Source organism: Podarcis melisellensis, assembly GCF_964234715.1.
Source record: "Podarcis melisellensis genome assembly, chromosome: 14".
In the NCBI taxonomy this organism is placed as follows: domain Eukaryota; kingdom Metazoa; phylum Chordata; class Lepidosauria; order Squamata; family Lacertidae; genus Podarcis; species Podarcis melisellensis.
Window position 1 is genome coordinate 46975501 of NC_138546.1, and position 21591 is coordinate 46997091.

Sequence of the window (21591 nt, forward strand, 5' to 3'; positions counted from 1 at the left end):
AAATTTTTAGATTTAAACTTAGTTTTGATAATTCAACAAGTGTACAAAATATTAAGAAAATTGGGTGACATGTGGTAAAAAAATTTGGATCACTTGATATGGAATGACCCAAGCATCTTATTTTCCTCTTACCCTATGTTTGCTATTCTTTTTTTTTTTAAAGAAATGAAGGGCCAACAGTTCTTAAGGTTCAATTATATTTTTTGGAATGGCAAAAATATAATAATTGTAAAATGACGGGAATTTCTTCTGCTGCAACGAGATATGGACCATCAATGTATGTCTGTAGGACCTACTTTTATATATATTTAGAAGGGCTATATTTGTCTTAGGTGATAATTACATGAAAAATTCAGAGGACAGTTCCTTTGGTGTCTCTGGTGCTAGGGCATTGTTATTATTATTGGTCTATGAGAACTTACGCTGTCAGGTTGTCTACTGCTGGAGAAGAGTTTCATCTTCTGTATTTATTTTATTTAAAATATTTATTTGTGACTCTCAGATGAGCTAACAAAGAATCACATAAAACTACCGTAACATCCCACAAATCACAGCATGAAGCTAAAACAGCAGCATAGAAGAACAAAACGAACTTGAAAGGCCTGGGCAAGTAAAAACATTGTAATGTAATGCTGAAAAGAAAGTGAAGGCTGCACCTGGCAGAACTCTGGGAACTGTGTCACACATGCAGGGTGAAGAGGCCTGTCTTTGGTCCCCTACGCTTTTGTTTTGGATGATGTGGAGGCATGGAGCCAGGAGTTGTTGTATCCTAAAAGTTGAGGTCTGAAGGTGTCTGATATAGCTCCACCTGACTGGGAGGTGCCTTGAGAATCTTATATATGTTCTCTCCATTTTTTGGGAAAAGGATGAGTTGGGTACAAATATAAGAATTCTTAGGTAGAAGAGGAAAATTGATGTTTTGTTTGACTGACACCACTGTCTATTCTATGAACAGTGTCTCACAACTGTTTTCGCCTTAAAAGGAACTGCTGCATGCTGCACTTGTTTGTTTGCTATTTTGAATTCAGGCATCGTATTAGTCGCCTGAATGATTGAGGGATACTGCAGTGGGAGTGTTTATTAGCATTCTAATACTTTACAATTACATTGCTAATACAATTAAAGCATTGTGGCTTTGAAGTTAATTACTTGGACACTGATTGATGCACGTATATGTCTCCTTCCAAAAATTGCTTCCATGCATGAATGTAATGCACTGGGAATGATGTTGGGTCTAACCAGAAAATCTCAACCTTAATGGTTATATAAATGCTTATGTAAATATTTTATAGAATTACTCAACACACACAGAGAGAAAAGGAACTAGCTTCACAGTTGCCCAACAATCTCCCACTACTTATGTCAGAAATTTTATTACCTTTACATTTACTAGTGTTTTAAATAAATATTTGCCATCGTATATACCTGCCCCCCCCCAGGGTGCTTAAACTGGTAAGCAGAAGAGCTTATTTATTGCATTTATATCCCACCTTTTCTCCAAAAAGCACATGATTCACCCCTCCTCAATCCCTACAACAACCCTGTGACGTAGGTTAAGAGGCTCTGATTGGCCCAAGGTCACCCAGTGAGCTTCATGACTGAGTGGGGATTTGAACTGATCTCCCAGGTCCTGGTTCAAATCTCTTACCCCAACACCACACTGGCTCCCTAGAGTACTTCTGCTATGGGGCACCTTTATAAATTAACTCGGTAAATAAATAGGGGAAAGCAAAATGTCACTTAGAGAAGGATCTGAAATATTTCCCTTGAAGCATGAATTTGTGTTTTTTTATGGATTGTTTAATTTTATATTTTAATGTGTTGTAAACTGCTTTGAGATTTTTCCTTAAAATATAAAGCAGAATAGAAATGAAATGATAAATATATAAAAAAAAACTTTATTGCAAAAATAGACATTCCATTGTGGCGACCGCAACCAAGGTTTAAGATCCATTTGGCCTGAGTTTCTAACACTACCAAGGAGCATTGCGATATCAGTAAATTTGACAGCCAGGTTAAGAGAGCTGGCATGAAGTTTAGCACCAACAAAAGGGAGGGCCTTTTTAGATGCCGAGAAAGCATTTGACAATGTCTCCTGGGACTTTAAGGTTTTGGAATATATGGGTTGTGGGAACACTTTTATAAAAGGAGTTAAGGTAATATATACCGATCAATCAGCAAAATTGATAATAAATAATGTATTGACAGAAAATTGTAAAATAACTAAAGGAGCTAGATAATGTTGCCCGCTGTCACCTTTATTGTTTATAACAGTTTTATAAGTTTTGGCGCAAAGAATAAGATGTAATCAATAAATTAAAGGTATAAGGGTGGGACAGAGACAATATAAATTAATTTTGCAGATGACGTGGTGGTATCTGTAAAGGAACCAATAGAGTCAATCCCAAAAGCACTGGAAGAGATAAAAAAATAATAATGGAGAAACAGCAGGTCTTAAAATTAATAAAGATAAAACCAAACTTCTGGTAAAAAATATGAATGATGAGAGTAAAAATACATTACAAAGTTTATCAGCCTTAAAGATTGAAAAGAAGACTAAATATCTGGGTGTGTGGTTAATAGCATTGCTTAAGAATGTATATAGTTTACAGAGGAATCCCCGCTTACGCGGGGTTGCTGTTCCCAACTGCCTCATGCACAAGTGCCTTCTGTTTCCGGCCTAGTCCCCTTTCGGCACTGACCAGTGTTAAAAACCCAGATATATCATCGAATCGCCAAATGGCACCTTAAACCTAGGTTATGGTTGCCACAATGGATTGGCCAGAGTCTTCCCCCCCCCCAAAGAGGTTTGTTGTTGTTATTCATTTCATTTCTGTACCGCTTTATGTTTAAAATTACAAATCCTAAAGCAGTTTGCAACATATTAAAACATCAAATAAAACAATCCAGAATAAAATAAATTCAAGCTTCAAGGAAAATATTTCAGATCTTTCTCTAAGTGACATTTGTTTTCCCCTGGCACCAACCTGGCACCCAGAGATCTCCACATGGTTGCAGTTGGACTGTGCCAGACACAAACTGTGCCTGGTTAATTTCTAGCACTGACACTGAAAATGGTGTGCGTGTTGATCGCCTATATGTCAGAAAATGCATGTGAGGTGGTTTTTCTGATCACATAGCTGTGTTAAATGTCTGTAGGAGGGTCAGGTTTTATTACAAACTAGTGTACTACAGAGTTGGAAACAGAATTAGGCTTGCTAGAGAATCATTTTAAAGAAGGTGACAATTGAAAACTGGACTAGTGCAAGTGCTGCTAATTAGACATGGAGGTGGGTGTAATCACAAAATAGTACAATTTCCTAACATTTGAGTGACCAAATGTAATATCTGTAATCAAATGGGGATGATAAGTGCATTAAAATGACCGCCTCCCTCTCCCTCTTTTAGATATTTATTAATAAACGAGTAGTTGAGTTTTTTTGTTTTGTCTGCATAATACTTAACCTTCATATGGATTGTAATTCCTATATTTTTATCAGTTAGTATTACCATCACTTGAGGTTAAAACATTTAAAAAGTAATGTGTGGTATATTATTATTTTTACTTTTCTTGGAAAACGTAGGATTTTGAGCCTGTGAACTCCCCTTGAATAAGGGGATGACGCCATTAAAAAAATCTATTTGTTGCTGTCTCCATCTGCTTGCAGGGAACAACTGCACCCAAGCGTCTTGGATGATATAGAAGAACTCCATGAAACAGAATAAGCAAGTAAGATATTCCCCCCTAATGTAGAGGCAATGGAACTGAAAGATGTAGCATGGCATCTAACCAGACTTCCCTGGGAGAAAAGAATGGAAAGTCGTATTTTAGATCAGATGCTGTGACCCATTTTTTTTAAAAAAATTATTTTTGCTAGTGCTGTCCATGAAGCTGCTGCTCAGGATATAGCTAAAACCAAAGTCAAGAATAATTTTTTTAAAGTGCCAGCAACCCATGGAACAAGGACTTTAGATTATTTTTTCACTGGCAGAATTTTCCCCTCTCCACAATCGTGAAGGGAGTTTCTAAAGCAGTTTGTGATGGTACATGGTAGTGAGCTATTCAATGAAAATTTTAAAAACTCCACTAAGCAGGTTAAAGAACCTGCAAGAACCTAAGCAGGTCTTTGGATCCTACCCAAAGTAAACTCTGTTTCATGCTTCTACTTTAGATCTAGCAAAGAGGGAATATACTCTTAGACTTTCTTATAGTGATTGCTGGCCTTCCAGGGCACTGTATCATTGCAGTGTATAAATTTTACCACCCAAATCAATTGTGCTAATTGTCTACTTTTCACTTGATAAAAGGATTTTTGGGAGGTGGAAGCTAGGAAGAAAGTTTTCCTACTGATATATATGTTAATTTTGTTTAGCTGCTGTTGGACTTTAAGATGACATGCAAGCATAAGGATTATTTTATGCTAGGATTGTGCGTTTCTGCAGATTTAGAAACTTATAAAACGTCACTTAGGTAATATTACTCTTGAGTTTTAGGTTTCCTGTTACTTATTTATGCTTGAACTTACAAACAAGTACTGTGCCTGCCCAGTGAAATGCAGTGCTTCTAAATATTAATTTGTAGCATATACTCTTTATAATGTAATTTAAATAATATGGGGAAAAATAGAAGACTATATATGCTGTACATTTCTTGCTGATCTACTTATTTAATATTTAATGAAGTTGTGTCACTTTTAATGGGTCATTGGTCATTTTGATTGACTTACATAGCCCTTGGAAAACCTAATTTAATTCCTGTTGAAGAGAGAGCGAGGAAGGGGCTTGGATCTACTACAACTTTAAGCTGCAGCCAGATGGGGAATAGGAAACCTGTTACGGGCATTTTCTCAATAACTTTGTGTCTGCATTCTAATATAGTAAAATATTGTTCAACCACTGAATGCTGCTACTTGTAGAGAGAATTGTAGGCATGTGATTTGGACCAATTCCTCCTGGTAGGACAGCCAGTTCCTCCTGCCCCTTCTCTGTTTCTGAGCTGACTTGCTAGAGCATGAGGTGCAATAAAAATATTCTTTAAAGGTTTTTTTTGCAATCCTTTGTTACCAGCAGAGCATAGCAGATGTAAAAAAGTAAAGGTAAAGGGACCCCTGACCATTAGGTCCAGTCATGACCGACTCTGGGGTTGCGGCGCTCATCTTGCTTTATTGGTCGAGGGAGCCAGCGTACAGTTTCCGTGTCATGTGGCCAGCATGACTAAGCCACTTCTGGCGAACCAGAGCAGCGCACAGAAACGCAGTTTACCTTCCCGCCGGAGCAGTACCTATTTATCTACTTGTACTTTGATGTGCTTTCGAACTGCTAGGTTGGCAGATGTACCTAAGTACTAAAATTCCCAATGAAAGTATATAGGAAAAATGAATTACTTTGAAATATTGTCATCTTTGCTAATGATGAATATATTATGCTTAAACAGGGTTTTCCTCGGAGTATTGTCTCCACATTCTGACATTTTGTCCCATCAGTTGGCAGATGGTGGGGATGAGATTACTTACCTGAGTTGAGCTACCACCCTGCAAAAACTGCAGCCCTGGGTGTAGATTGGCCTCTCATTCCAACTCAGATCTGCTTTGGGTGCATTGTTTGTCAGTAGGGGCTTGTTCTGAGGTATGAGTTCTCTAGCTTTCTACTCCCAGGGCATACCAGAGGGCTGAAAATTACTGAAGCCACCAGTCACAGAATGGCAGTATAGGATTAGGGCCAGCAATAAAATGGTAGCAGATAGAGGTGACTATTGGCACAATCAGCAAGACAGTTACTGTCATTGGTAGGGCCTTCTCTGTGGTGATTCCCTGGATGTTGAACTCCTTCTGTTGGAGGTTTCATTGTGTCCCTTTGCAAGTGTCAAAGACATTTGGGTGAGAAGTGTCACTGAGACTTCTATTTTATCTTCACTGCAGATTGGTTATGTCTTATTTTAATGACTGAATACAGTGGTACCTCCGGTTGCAGACGCTTCAGGTTACAGATGCTTCAGGTTACAGACTAGGCTAACCCAGAAATAGTACCTCAGGTTAAGAACTTTGCTTCAGGGTGAGAATAGAAATCGCGAGGCCGCGGCAGCTGGAGGCCCCATTAGCTAAAGTGGTACCTCAGGTTAAGAACAGTTTCAGGTTAAGGATGGACCTCCAGAACGAATTAAGTTCTTAACCCGAGGTACCACTGTATTGTGGTTTGAATTGGATGTAAGTTAATGCTTATGAAATTGTCTTGATATTAAACAAACAAACAAACAAACACAGACCTCACATATTCAGATGGGTAGACAAACAAACACACATTCAAACAGCCTCCCTGCTCTTCTGTTGATGAGTAGATGGGTAAGGTAGAGTTCCACCTGAAAGTTGGCTGCAGCCACTGATGGTACCTGACCTATAGTTCCAGAAATGCTTATCTGAGGCATCTGTTGGAGACTAAGTTCCACTAAAGGGGAAGCACTAAAAACGATGGGCTTTGCAGGCTGGAATGTGTGTGTATAGAGATCCATACTCTCATGTTCAGGGTGGAACTCGCTTTGTCTTTGGGAAAAGAAGGTGCTTGTAGGAGCATCAGGTCTCTTGAGTTTGTTTCCTTGTGTTAGTGAGAGGAATGTGGGATTTGGACTGGCCAAGATTTATGAGTTGCCTGGGAATATAGGAAAGACTATATCATATCAGCTTGGACTGCCAGTTTTGGTTGAGTCAGTAGGCCAAATTTAGTTTTTCATCACTGAATCAGCTTAAGATGGTAGCAACTAGGAGCATGTATTTTATTACAGTTGTCCCTCACTTCTGGAATGCTAAGGAAGTCTTAATCTCAGCCAAGTTTTCACAAAGGTTGCAAAGCTTAAATTTCACCTGGCATTTAATTCAGTAGTATGTTAATTGTTAGTTGAAGTGGCATGGGAATAGTTAGTATACTTGCATCCTACCAGTCTCTCGAGCTAGGCAGTATTTGAATGCTGGATCCTGATTGTATTCATTTATAGTTGTTTCCCCCACAAACATCTAATGAGGAAAGAGAGAAACCAGTGTAATTCTTATTCATTCTGCTCCATGGAGGAAATAAGCCATAGCTGTCAATGTTTCCCTTTTTAAAAGGGAAATTCCCTTATTCCGAATAGGATTCCTTGCAAGAAAAGGGAAAAGTTGACAGCTATGAAATAAGCTGTTGCTTCTCCCCTTTCCCATTTATTTTGTGCTGGAAGCAGCAATGAGGTATGGCTGGCATTTGTTTAAAAGTCCAACTTGTGGGAACAAATTTTAGCTGTTCTTCAAGAGAGAATGGGAAGGAAAGAAGACATGGCTTTTGTCCCTTGAGTTCATAGAATCATAGAATGGTAGAGTTGGAAGGGATCCTGAGGGTCATCTAGTCCAACCCCCTGCAATGCAGGAATCTCAGCTAAAGCATCCATGACAGATGGTTATCCAACCTCTGCTTCAAAACCTCTAAGGAAGGAGAGTCAACAGCTTCCCAACGGAGACTGTTCCACTGTCGAACATCTCTTACTGTCAGAAAGTTTTTCCAAATGTTTAGTCGGAATCTCCTTTCTTGTAACTTGAAGCCATTGGTTTGAGTCCTACTCTCCAGAGCAGGAGAAAACAAGCTTGTTCCGTCTTCCATGTGACAGCCCTTAAGATACTCATTGGGCTTCTGCAGAATTTGCCAGCAATGCCTCACCACTGCTGTTGCTACCTCTTATTCAAAACTTAACAGGAAAGGAGGGAGGCAAAACCTCTTACACACCCTCCACGCAGAAGTAAAGAAGGGGTGTATTTTCTCTCTTCCAACTGTATATTTGTCAGAAGGAACAGCAGTAATCTGTTGCTTGTTCCTTCTGCGAAAGCCCAATCCAAGGCCATAAACAGAGCATGAAGGCAGCAAGCCTCCCCTGATGTGTTCTCTTGGTTGGCTTGTGCCTCGTAATCTATAGGCTCCATTTTTTGCAAATAGCTATTGATAGAAATAAGAACAGCACCATGCATTGTTTAATTGGATTAAGCTGCCAGCCTGATATGTGTTACAGAGACCTGGCTGAATGTAACTGAATTGACAAATGACTGCTTACACCTAAGATCTACCTACACCTACCTACGCCTAAGATCTAGTGTTGAATGACAGTACGCCTCTGAATACAAGTTGTTGGGAATCCTGAGTGGGAAGAATACTATGGCACACAGATTTTGCCCATAGGCATATGGTGGTCACTGGGAGAACAGAGCATGGGACTTAAATAGTTATTTGACCTAATATAGTGGGCTTTTCCTCTTATAGGTGGTTTTGGCCCCAATGGGACCCTCATGCAACAAACGCCTAGGTTTTGAAGATAATGGAACAGTTGCAGTTTCAGGGACAGTCAGGTTTTGAACGGAAATGTATGTGCCTCATACTTGTATCCAGTGTACTACTTGGCTATGACCTCGTTGAGCTTGTAGATGTGATTTTTTTACACTAACTGCTGTGCTTTAGATGTATTATGATTAGTGCTGTTTTGTGTGATTTTCACGATTTGTTCCACACGCTCCATTTCTTATTTGCCTTGTCAGTTTTACCTCCAGATTTCAATATTGCATTAGGATATTCACTCTTGCTTTTCTCCACTGCTTTTCTAGGACCCCAACCAGGAATTGGTCCCAACATGGACCTGTTCAGGACTTGGTTCATACCTGGTTACAGGACTGAATAAACTTTGTTCATCCTGTTGAATGACTTTTACTGGGAGAAGGACAGTAAAGGGAGTATGAACCTATTGCTTCTACAATAACTTTCAGCAACTTTTGAAGCTATCAGCCATGGTATCTATACCACAGAGTTGTATTGGATGGTTGTGCCTTGGTCCCCTGAGTGTTAACTGCTGCAGGGTCAGACCTGTCTCGAATGCTGTATAACATCTATATGAAGCCTTTGAGAGCAGTTACTGGGAGATTTGGAGCTCTGTTTCTCTGTTACAGCTTAGTCAGGTGGGGCTGTGCAAGTCCTGGACCAGTGTCTGGATACAGTGGTGGGCTGGAGGAAGGAGGCCTTGTTGGCCTTGGATCCAGGAAGTGGGTAATTTGTCTGTTCTAGATGCTGTTACAATTCCTCTGAAGGAGCAGGCATGTAGTTTGAGGGTACTCCTTGATCCAGTGCTGCTACTGGAGGCTGGAGTAGCCAGGAGTGCCTTTTACCAGCTTTGGCTGATGCACTAGCTATAAACTTTCCTGGACAGGGATAGCCTTGCCACTGAGATCATGGTGAGCCACATAGACCCATGTGGTGGTAACATATAGACTGGGTTACTGTAATGTACTGCATCTGGGGCTGTCCTTAAGGTTGTGTTGGAAGCTGATGCTGGTGCTGATGCATAAGGCCAGAGCTGGATTCCTGAATGAAACTATGTACTGCAAGCGTATTATACCACTTCTGAAAAGAACTGCCTCCCCAGTACATCACCTCCCCAATAGCATATTTAACTAATCTTGAAATACCAAAACATTGAAGAGCTTTCACTCTGGCTCGTTGCCAGGCTCTCCCTTCAGCCATCCAGGAGGGCTGTTTTAGGAAGACAACTTATGAGGAGACAAAATGCTCCTACAGCTCTGGGCACATAGAAACAATTGAACATGTTTTTCTGCACTGCCAGTATTACACAAATATACGTGCTAGGTTTATCCTGCCAACAATACACAAATTTCCAGGACACACAGATTCAATTCTATATCTCTTTACTGCTCCATGATATAAATCCTGATATAACATATTCAGTTGCCAGATATAGTGCTGCTATGATTGACATACGTCATAGGAGGTCTAAAATTGAGGGTTTGATTTACATGTTTTATGTGTTTTTATCTTATGCCGTTCTACTGTAATTGAGAGAATGAGTACTGTCCACTTCTGCAGTTGCCTTATTGCCTATCTAGAATGTTTTCTTTATATATGGAGGTGCTCTTACCTTATGCTGGTCTAAGACCGCAATAAAGTTTTGGATTGGGCCAGGATTTATGACATGTTGATGGCTTACAAAACCCTAAACCACTTGGTTCTATGCTATCTGAGAGAATGCTTCCTCCCATATAGATCTGCAGGTGAGGTTCTTCTAGTTATCCTATCATCCCAGACCACTGGTCATTCTGACTAGAGCTGCTGAGAGTTGGGAGTCCAAAACATCTAGAGCAGGAATTCTTGAACTTTCTATCCCCAGAACCCACTTGAGGCAGCTGAAAATTACTGAGGCTCATCAGTCAGAAATGGTGGTGCAGGAGCAGAGCCAGTCACAAAATTGTGGCAGATGTAAGCAAAGTTACTGACAGCACTTTCTACTGATATCTAATCCATATTTGGAAATTGCTAAATTCTCTGCCACAGTGTTTTCCTTGAGGCAATGAGTTCTATGGCTCATCTTTTCTTGAGCTAAGTACAGACACCTGCCCTTATTGGTGCGTTCCGGCATCTCTTTAGCGGTGCTGTTGGAATGGCACTAGTAACCGCGTGTTGGATGCAATGGGCGGCATGGTGCTGAGATTGTGGCAGCTCTGCGATTGGGTGACGGAAAATTGTCTGTCCCCAAAAGGTGGGAGTTCCTGCACCTCTTTTTCTAGAAAAAAAAGCACTGCCTGGAGGTATGGCGATTTTAGGCAGGAGGTTCTAAGTGGACAAGCGGTTTCTTTCATCACTTCTTCCTGATCCTTTTTACATTCATTTCTTTCCTATCTTATCCTATTAATTTCTATTCCCAGTTTATTAATTAATAGTAACCTTTTCTCTCACTTTTCAATGCCTCTCGCCCTTTCTTCCTCACTTCACCCCCCCCCCCATTCTTCTGTTTCCTGGCCACTTTTACTCAGCATGCAGAGAGTTGCTAGTTCTTTCATTGATCCAACCAAAAGGTGCTGGCAAGACTGGGGTGCACGACAGGCAAATGGGTGACAGGAGAGGCAGATTGCAGCCCTGAGACCCACTGTTTGAGCATCGCTCTAGAGGCCACCAGAATCTCCATCCCTCAGCAGGGAAGCTGGGTCTCTACTCTGCCTAGCAAGAGGTGTGGTGTGCGCTTTAAACCTGCATAACAAAAGCAATAGTAAAGCCACCTGAATCTTATCATTTGCTGAATGGAGTGCAGTCCTTTACTCTGCAATGCCAGCTGAGAGGTGGCCGGGACTTATGCCTTGCAGATCGGCAGGCAGGAAACGGCCATTTACTTTGCAGTAAAGCAGGGGTTGGCAAGTTTTATCTTGCCTGGGCCAGATCAGTCCCGTGGAGATCCCTCTGTGGGCCAGATTGCGCGCAGATGTGATTTCCGGCGCTGCGGAAGTGAGTTCCTGTGCCGCGCTGCGTCGATTTAGTGCAGCGAGTGGGCAACTCAGTTTGGGGGCAGCTCGTGGGCCGGTTAAACAACCTCTGCAGGCCATTTCCGGCCCATGGGCCATAGCTTGGTGACCCCTGCAGTAAAGGCTTTACTTTGCAGTAAAGTGCTGCTGCCTGCCTAGTGGGGAGGGTCTGCAAGGCCAGCTGGGCAGTACATTCTTGTGAAAAAAATATGAAACCTTTATCACAGTCTGGAGTTCCTACTGGTAAGGGACAAAGTATCAATATATCGCATACCCCTACTGCTCTGGAGGTCTTGGTTCAAACAGCTGTCTGTCTGGGGCAATGGGAAAATTTGATTCTCAATTCCAAAGTCTCCGTGGACTATTTCAAAATCAATTAAATATATGGTGGAGCATATTTAGCATATGGATTTTGAAATAACTCTTTGTAGTTGCAGATCTATTTGGATGTGCTGAAGTTTTACATTGTAAAGAAGCAGAAATAAGAGAATTTTATCAGTTGCTTCGGAATGTTGTCATTAGAGAAATATATTATGTGAAAAGAGTTGTAAAACAGATAATATGTAGGCCTCATTGCAGGAAATGTAAACAATTATTTAAAAAAATTAAGGAGAGTAATTGTTCCTGTAGTTGTCTTACGTTATAGGTAGGATTTTGAATTTTGACACTGAAACTTTGTAAAACTGAAATGAATTGTTTATTTCCTACTGCATTCCATTGCTGCTGTTGTGCTGATCACAAACCTTGAAAGTGTGGCGGAGAGGACTGTTATTATGTTGACTATTTTATTACTAGGCTGTCTGTCAGTATGCTTTTTATTACGTTTTGTCAGGTATATTTATTATGTTTTGAGAGGTATATATCCTTTAGAACACCCAAATTTCTTGCCAAGGCTTTACAAATTTGTGTAATAAAACTTAAAGGGGGAATGGGAAATGATTTGCCTACTAAAAGTCAGGGAGTAGAAATGTAAACCATTATTAGTAGCAGTATTCTTATTACTATTTTTATGTGTGTAACGGCTGTTCGCTAAAAACAACAAATCGAACTGACTATGTTTTGTTGTTGATGTTCAGTAATGTGTTTTTAATGTTGTACACCGCCTTGGGATCTTTTGATAAACAATAATAATTTTAAGTCAGATTTTTAAAAGGATTCAATAATTTTACATTCTGTTTTTTTAAAAGTTGATTCTTGTCTGGTCTAGCTTGAATTCATTCTGCTTAAGCAATATCGTTCTGAAGCTGCTTGAAACATTGTGAGCGGCTGGTGTAGAATTCCACTGGAACATTACAAATTCCATCTACATCTATTATTAAATAACCACACTGATGATGGCTGTGGAAGCTGTCCCTCGCATCACACACAAATATTGTATGGCAGATAACAAAAATAGGGGCTATTGCTATGCACCATTTGCTTTTCCTCTGCTGCCGGTTGTGTCATGCAAGGTTGTTCATAAATCAGTCCATAATTCACACGACCCACATACCTTGATAAAAGCCTGCCAAATATATATGCATTGGTGGCCTGTCTTTCCCCACTTCCAGAACTTAAATAGTCATTATGTTTTATGAAGCCTTTGAGGAAGTAGGCAGATAGAAACCACTTTTGACTGTTAGAAGGATGGATAATAGTCATTACAGAGGTGGGAGCTTATTGCTCTTTGTGGTGTCTGAAGTGTAGGTGGGTTCAAGAATAACCTGAGACCGAGATTAAGCTCAAAAAGTTTTATTTAAACACCAGGAACAAGAATGACAAACGGGGGCACACAACCTAGTATATATATCTTAACCCACCCTAGGCAACACAACCTCCCATAGGTCGTCTTGTTCTGTAACTAGCGAATCACAACACTGGTCCTTTCACAGCAGGGGATTGGCTACCTGTCAGCTACCAATAATCTTATTGGGGAGTTTTAGAATCCTTCCTGTCTTTTGTTAGGCAGCTGAAGCTCCAGGAGGCATTAAGGCCTAGACCTGCAATGGTATACACACAGCATGGATTTGGCTTACAAAGCCTGAATACCAGACCCTCCAAGTGTGTCTATTTTCCAGGGGCATTTCTGATTTAGAAAAGACATCCCAGTTTCTGATTTGATCCCAGAATGTCCTGCTTATCCTTAGGACGTCCCTATTTTCATCGCAGATATGTTGGAGGGTATGGTATGTTACCTCTGAGCAAAGAATTAACTATACAACCTTTAGAAGGCATCTGAGGGCAGCCCTATATGGGGAAGTTTTTAAATGTTTAATGTTTGATTATGTTTTTATATGTGTTGAAAGCTGCCCAGAGTGGCTGAGGCAACCAGTCAGGTAGTCAGGATATATATATATATAAATATTGTCATCATTGATGTCTATGACCTGCAGGAACACCCGCCAGCAGCTATGGAATGCCTGAAAGGGCTCAATGCAACCTCCGAGTTTAATGCCGTGTTCTCGGTGGCAGGGTCTGTTCACAAGCTATCCATAAATGAGTGTTCATTATTATATCTATGTATGTTCCCCTAATAAATATTATTATGAATAGAAGAATTAATCTGACTCGTTGTTAGTTATTTGTTCTGTATTTTATGTTTTTATAGTTTTATGCTATTTTAATCATTTTAGTATACACTGCCTTGATTTTGTTATGAGTTGACAATTCATGAATATTTTTATAAATAAAATAGTAAAATAAAAATACTGCTAGATTTTGTAAAAAGTCTGTTTCCAGATTTTGCTTGATATTTTCATGAGTCAGTTTTCTACTTTCTGGGTACTGGGCAAGCAAATATATTTTTGTTTTGTGTTTGTTGTGGTGGTGGTTGTGTTATTTCTTCTCTTGTCTGAGGAAGAAAAGGGTTATATATGCCAAGAGATTACTTTTGTCTTTGTCAGTGCCAGCCACCACACGTCCTCAGCTCCTGGATCAAGTACAGCAAAATTAATACAGCATTGTCAGCTGCAAGATGTGACAAAGTTGTAGAGGTTTTCTGCTCTGGCAAGAGTGTTGGGAAATCACACCCTCGTACCATGCAGATGATTTACAGCTATACTGTGGCTGTACCTTATGGCATTAAATTATAACTGCCAATTAACAACAAACTTGACTTGGCTTTTCAGCAGGTGATACTGTAAAGACCTTCCTTGAAAGCAGTCCTTCTTAGTTTGAAATTTCTCTTTCAACCTGCCTTGCTCATTTTAGGCCAATCTTAAATGAGCGTTAACATGAATATTTTGTCCTTTGTCTATGCTATTAACCCATGAGCCAACTATTTGACATATATGCAAGCTGAGAGGGAAAGAAATTAACAACAATTAACTTTGATTTTTCTTTTAAAAAGTTGTTTATTTTTCATGGTACAGAAGATACATTTTGAGAAAACACATGTTACAACAGTAGGCAACAAACTGATAAAATTAGCCTTTTGTCAAACTGTGTAGTAAAGTTTTGTTAGATTAGTCTAAAATATCACACATTTTCCCATGAGTGTTGGGTGGATTCCTGCCACAGTCTGAACAATTGATGTATTTAATAAAACATTTGCCATAGGGATTGTGTTTGTTCTTTGCTGCTCTGACCTGACATGTTAATTTCTCAGCCATTGCTATTGACCATACTCTGGTGTGCCTAGAATAGATGCTAACACCAGTTTTCCAATATCTGGCTATCTCCATATGGACAGCTGTCAATAGAAAGACTAAGTGGTCATTGTTAGGTTAATCTTGAATGGGTTGTGTCAGTGCTTTTTTTCTGGGGTCCCGCAGGGGTATGCATACCCCTAAACATTTTGTGAATCTTTGTACTTTTGTCCATTTATTGTATTTATTTTTCCTGAGTTGAACTATAAAATGGTGATTTTCTTGAGTCAAAATGAGAGTACCCCTAAACATTTTTGTAGGAAAAAAGCACTGGGTGGGATCATAAGCCCAAGTAGTGTTAGTGCATACATTTCAATAGTTTTGTTATATATCAACCTTATTTCTTTGAACTCCAGAAGGGTTTGATGATGTTACAAAACCACCACATATGGAAATATGTACCTTTGATTGTGCATCCCCTCCAATACCTTAGATATCTGGAATAGTATCACTGGTTTATACTGCCATTTATGCAAAAGTGTTCATAAGGATTCCCTGCTTTCTGCAGAAACAGATTTCAGCAGGCTCTTGGACCACAAAGACATCCATTTTTCATTTCGTATTTTGACTTGTAGGTCCATCTCCCACGTCATTTTTGTGTACAAAAGATTACCATATTCTAGGTTTATTAAAGCTTTATAAATTGAGGAAGCTATGCCCTTAGAGAGAGGAGCGAGGTTAACAAAGATGTGTTCTGTTGCTGTTAGGTTCCTGTTTGCCTTAGTGGAAATATCTGGATTTAACAGGAATCTTAACAGCTGATTGAAATGGTACCATGACCATTTAAGGTTTGGCATGTCAGTTATGAATTGTTCTTTTCATAGAGGAATACCATTTGCAAAAAAGGTATTTTAGCGTATAAAAGTCTGCCATCTGTTCCCAGCCATTCAATCTAAGCATTGCCCTGCTTTTTTAAAAGATAGTTGGAAGTGAAGAGGAATAAGGGGAGATATCAGAAAAGCCAATTTTTTAATTTCTGTTTTCCAAACATATTCAGTGTGGAGTGGAGGAAAGGGTTTGCAATGGTATGGGTTTCAGTGAGTAAAGAGGGCAGAAAAGGACATGCTCTGTATACTGGATCTGAAATTTCTATGCAGTGGTACCTCTGGTGTGAACGGGATCCGTTCTGGAGTCCTGTTTGCATCCAGAAGCGAACATAACCCACATCTGCATGTGTGTGCGGGTCACGATTCACCACTTCTGTGCATGCACGTGACGTTATTTTGACCGTCTGCGCATGCACAAGTGGCGAAACCTGGAAGTAACGCACTCCGTTACTTCCGGGTCGCCGCAGCGCGCAACCTGGAAATACTTATCCTGAAGCTACTTCAGCCTGAGGTATGACTGTATCTAGCCATGGTTTACCCTTTTGTCTGTGGATCAGTGACATCAAATGCTTTAATTGGAAGGCATTGTAATAAGTTTGGAGGTGTGGGATTCTGAAACCGCCACTTTAAACACGGATACATATAATTCAGGATCCTGGTTGCACTTTTTGTCCTTTCTGTATGAACTTTTTTACTGAGCCCTGCCATATTTTAAATTGTTGGGGTGTAATCCTACTCGGCAGCACTTGAAAAAGAAAGACTGCCCTGGAATCTTCGGATAAAGGGCAGTATATAAATTGAATAGATAACTTGAACAGCATCATCATCATCATCAGATAACTATCTTTACAGAAGCTATGAGTCCTGACCATGATAAATGTAGGTCTTTCCAAGATCTAAGTTCTTGTCATAGCTGTAAAAGAAATGATGTGAAGTTTGTTTTTTAAAGTTGACAGATTTTTAGTTATCTGCAGTTCCATATATTTTATTACCTTGCTGCAGATTTAAAAACCTGTCTGTTTTTGCATGATTAAATGGTCAGAGGGAGAAATACCCATATACATTATTTTTTATTTGGATTCATTGATTTTTGAATCCAGTCACTTTACCATAATTGCTTAGTTCTTTCATTAATACAGACATTGCAGCTTTTGGATTAGATAGCATAATTGCTCTATCATTTGCAAAAAGGCTTATTTTATGCATTTCCTTTTTTTTACTTGCAACAATTACCTTTAATCACTAAAAGCAAACTCCTTAGTGGAGGACTGAAAGGTAAGCAATAGAAAAATCAGTGTGGATCTAGGAATTACTGTCAGCTTAACTTGTGTTCATGGTAAATTGGTGAAAAATGCTATCCAAAGCTAAATATATATAAATAGCACCTTTCTGAGGAGAAACCAGCATAGCTTTTACAAATGGAAGATTAGCCATTTTCCTAGCTTTTAGAATTCTTCAACAGCATTGGCATATAGATAGAGAAGATTGGTAAATATTATACACTTGGACTCCAAAAAAGAATAGAAATAAATAGACCATTTTCACATGTAAGAATGTGGTATCAGGCTCTGTATTGAGACTGGTGCCACCTAATATTCATGAGTAAGTGGGGGTCATGCTGGACAGTGAGACAGTCAACTTTGAAGATGCTGCCAAATAATTCAGGTTGGAAAGCAGATAGAAAAGAGAATCTCCAACCTGGTCTAATAGTCATGAGAATAGCATGTTAGATTCATCGTGTATATAATGTAAAGCAAATCTGAGTTTCCACCCTGTCCACCCTTAGAAAGAAGATGCTGAAATAGATAAACTATCGTTCAGTTTAACCTCCTGCACATGAGTGTACACATTTGTCTAACTTGATTTTGTATAAACCTGACTATTGGGCCAATGCTAAGTGGGTTTGTATAGAATTTAAAGCTATTTATATGCCATTAATAGTCCAGGAGTGCCATTGTCATACTATACTGAGTTACTGTGTTGTAGTAGTGTCTGAGATTCCATAAAATGAACAGTGGGTACAACATAGGTGTTATATGCATTAATAAGAATAATAAATGAAATAATATTTAGGAAAAAATTAGCATAAACCTGTTTAATGCAAAAAGATTTGCCCCAATCACTTACTAAAGTTTCTCAAGGAACCTTAGTAGCTATTAGGTAAGGGGGTCACATGATTTCAAAACAAATGGATAGAAGAGAAGGAAGCAAAGGACTGGTTAGGCATTTGTAACTGTCTGGTCCAAAATTGGGTGCTTTATAATTTGTTCATGAATTATTTGGAGATTAGGAAAATTAAACCAGCAAAGCTCACTGAGAACAACAAACTTTGTGGATAGTTAGACTATAGACCTGAGTTAGGGAATATGGTGGCATTCAGATGTTACTAAACTACAACTCCCATTACCCCTTACTGTTGGCCATGCTGCCTGGGGATGAATGGAGCTGATATCCAACCTCATATAGAGAGCCACAAGTTCCCTGCCTAGAATAATGCCTACAAACTGGGTGAGTGCATAAGAGAATTGCAGGTATAAGGCAATGCATACTGTGAGGGAAATAATTTTCCCTCTCCCTCCCCCTCTGCATAAACACATACCATCTATCATTTCTCAAATGAAAATAGGGATGTCCTATTCAATGACGGTGATGATGATAATAATTATATTTTTTAATATGTATCCTGACTACCTGACTGGTTGCCTCAGCCACTCTGGGCAGCTTTCAACACATATAAAAACATAATAAAACATTAAACATTTTAAAACTTCCCCATATAGGGCTGCCTTCAGATGCCTTCTAAAGGTTGTTTAGTTACTTATCTTCTTGGCTCAGGGGTCGCACACGATACTCTCCAACATTTCTCTGAATAGGGATGTCCTAAGGAAAAACAGGACATTCTGGGATCAAATCAGAAAATGGGATGACTTCTGTAATTCCGGAACTGATCGGTAAACGTGTGTTTTTGTGTGTGTGTACACACACATAGAGAGAGACAGAGACAGAGACAGAGGTGGTGATGCTTCTAACTTGACATGAAATAACCAGGAGAAAGACTTTTGGGCAGAAATGTCAGTACAGCATGTGTAGTAATGAAAAAGGCAGGCAGTAAGGAGGAATGGAAGATGAGAGAAAAGATTGAGCCTTTATGAAACTGGTGTGTCTATATTTACAATGCTGTGGGTGGCTTTGGTTCTCTGTAGAAGAGGATATCTAATAAGTGAAATAATTGCATACCATATCCAGGGCAACTCAAATACCGCATTTTTCCGTGTAAGACAATGGTTTTAGCTATAATAAAAAATAGTCAAAAATTGGGGGTCGTCTTATACACAGATGGTGAATGCACAGGGGTTTTAAAAAAACCAACACACTGTTGCTTGCCAGCCGGCCAAAAAAACCGGAATAATTTAGCTCAGGCAGCAAGCAGGCACACACCCTCTGTGGAGCCCTACAGCAAACCCGGAAGAGCAACCAGGCTGAAGTGAAGCAAGCAACGAAAGAAGCAAGACAAACCCACTAACACACACCCAATCCCAATGCTCTCACACTCCGATGCTTGCAAGCCCTCTGAGCCCAGAGAGGGGAAAGAGAGACCACAAAGCAGGAGCAAGCAGACCAACGATGCACAAACGCACCAACAACCGATGGGGTGGGATGGAGGTCGCGGCGAATGAAGGGCTGGATGGGCTGCCCTGGTGGTAAAGCACGTCTGAGCTTAGCCTCAGCAGCCCAAGGACAAGTAGATCTTGGAATTAGATCTTGGAGCACACACAAGCTGCACACACTGCACAGAACTGTTTTGTGGTTAAGGGGTGCTAGCCCCAGTTAAATCAGCTTGCAAACGTCCAAGGATTAAACCCAAACCAGCACCCATGCCCCTAATTCACTCACTCACCCAGCCACCCCAAAAACGATAGTCACTCTCCATACAGCACATGCAAGATTCACCAATCACTGACCCCACCAGACCCTCAGCTGCACACTCCTTCCTGGGGAGCCTGGAAATAACATGGAGGTGTCTGCCACCATGCAGCTGTTAAAGTTCCTGTCCTCAGTGTGCTGCCTCGAGCTAGCTCCTACTGCTCAGGTTGATTGAAGGCTAGGATGCTAGCAAAGGAGAGGGAATGTGAGGTTGAGCATGTAGGGAGGTCCCTAGCTGCAAGGTTGTGAAGTCTGCAACAACAGGCGATGATCCAAGCAGAGCCAAAGTAAACCAATTAAGAAAATAAACTGAGCAGCTAAATCCAAAATGTTGATTTCTCAATTTTGGGTTGAAAGAAATAGGGATTATCTTATACATGGGGGTGTCTTATACATGGAAAAATACGTTAATTGCGTACCAAATGCACACCATATTACAAAAGAGCAGTCTTTTAAAAGAGAGAGAGAAATGGGACTAGGGGTACACCAATGATACTAGTAGGAAGAAAGTATGTATGAAAAGGTGATTCAGTATCTCTTGAAGACAAGAGCTTAGAAACATTTACTGGTGGGGAAAAACGTTAGGCAATGAGGTACAGGCAGCCCCCCCCATTTATGCACGTGCAGTATGTGTGTGAGTGTATATACATGCATTGCGCTGAACCTAGAAACAACATAAATATGTCACTAAATTGTCATTAAAAAGGTGGAATGGTGGCAGAGTGTTTGCCGGCTTTTTCAGTGTGTTGCAATTATACTCTATTTCACTGATGCACATGGTGCCCCGGAATGTAACGCCTGCATAAACGGGGGGCTGCCTGTATCTTGTCATACAAGCATATCATGAAAATACGAATGAATTGCTTTACACGGTTGTGATAACCACTAGCATATATGGTTTTTTAAAAAGATTGGATAAATAAATGTGTGTAAGGTGGTGGTAATGAAGCAGTACAAAGCCTATTAACGATGATGGCCAGGATTCCAATTGGGTAAAGTGGATGTCTATTTCTTGATTACAAACGCTGTGAATAAACAGGATGGGAATTGGTATCACACCCTGTTTCTCTTGGGTGTACTTCTGCTCAATACTGACAGATAGAAAAAAAATCTCTTCGCTTTCTATCTTAACAAGCATAGAATCATAGAATTGTATAATTTGAATTGGAAGTGACATCTAGTCTAACCCCCTGTAACATCTGTGACAGGTGACCATACAACCTCTGCTTAAAATCCTCCAGTGAAGGAGAGTCCACCACCTTGCAAGGGAGTCCATTCCACTATTGAACAGCTCTTACCATCAAAAAGTTCTTCCTGGTGTTTAGTCGGAATCTCCTTTCTTATAGCTTGACTTGTACCTTCCAGAGCAAGAGAAAAACAAGCTTGCTCTGTCTTCCATGTGATAGAATGATGGTATACATCTAATTTCCCCCAATCTTTGCATTATATTATATAGCCTGTGCTCTTTCTTTCTACTGTTAGGTATGGGAGAACGGACAGGTGCTGCATCTTGGGGAGCAAGTGGTCAATCAAGTCCTTCATATGAACCTACAAGGGTAAGAGTATAATTTGACTACAGTTGATTATAGGCAGAAGTATGGCTAACAAAAGAGCATTTATTGTATATGCATACGGTCTGTGGTTCAGAGGTGGTACCTAGAACTAATCTATCAGCAGACAAGAAAACATTAGAAGGCAATCTTCCTGCCCATACCTGTATCTCGCAGGATTGCTTGAGTGGTGAATTGATGAACATCTTTGCACAAATTAATTATTAATTACATTTTTAAAGAATTTCTTTAAAGAAAATGATTATTTATCATCAGTGATGGAAACCAATCTAGATATGCAGGAGATCTGGGACAACAGTGTTTGGGGAAAAGGGCTCGCCCCCTCCCCCTCCCTGCA

General features: G+C 40.0%; 1 protein-coding gene across 12 annotated transcripts in view; it reads left to right on the forward strand.

The window, feature by feature from the left end:
* TCF12 (transcription factor 12) overlaps positions 1-21591 on the forward strand; it is a 150792-nt gene that overhangs the window by 29003 nt on the left and 100198 nt on the right. For 10 of the 12 annotated variants that reach the window (XM_081887659.1, XM_081887661.1, XM_081887657.1 and 7 more), the window contains exon 4: positions 21166-21239. In XM_081887659.1, coding sequence (XP_081743785.1) covers positions 21166-21239 — 74 coding nt within the window. Of the gene's footprint in view, positions 1-3668; positions 3731-21165; positions 21240-21591 lie in introns of all 12 variants that reach the window. The other 2 variants (XM_081887653.1, XM_081887666.1) reach the window with 1 other exon arrangement.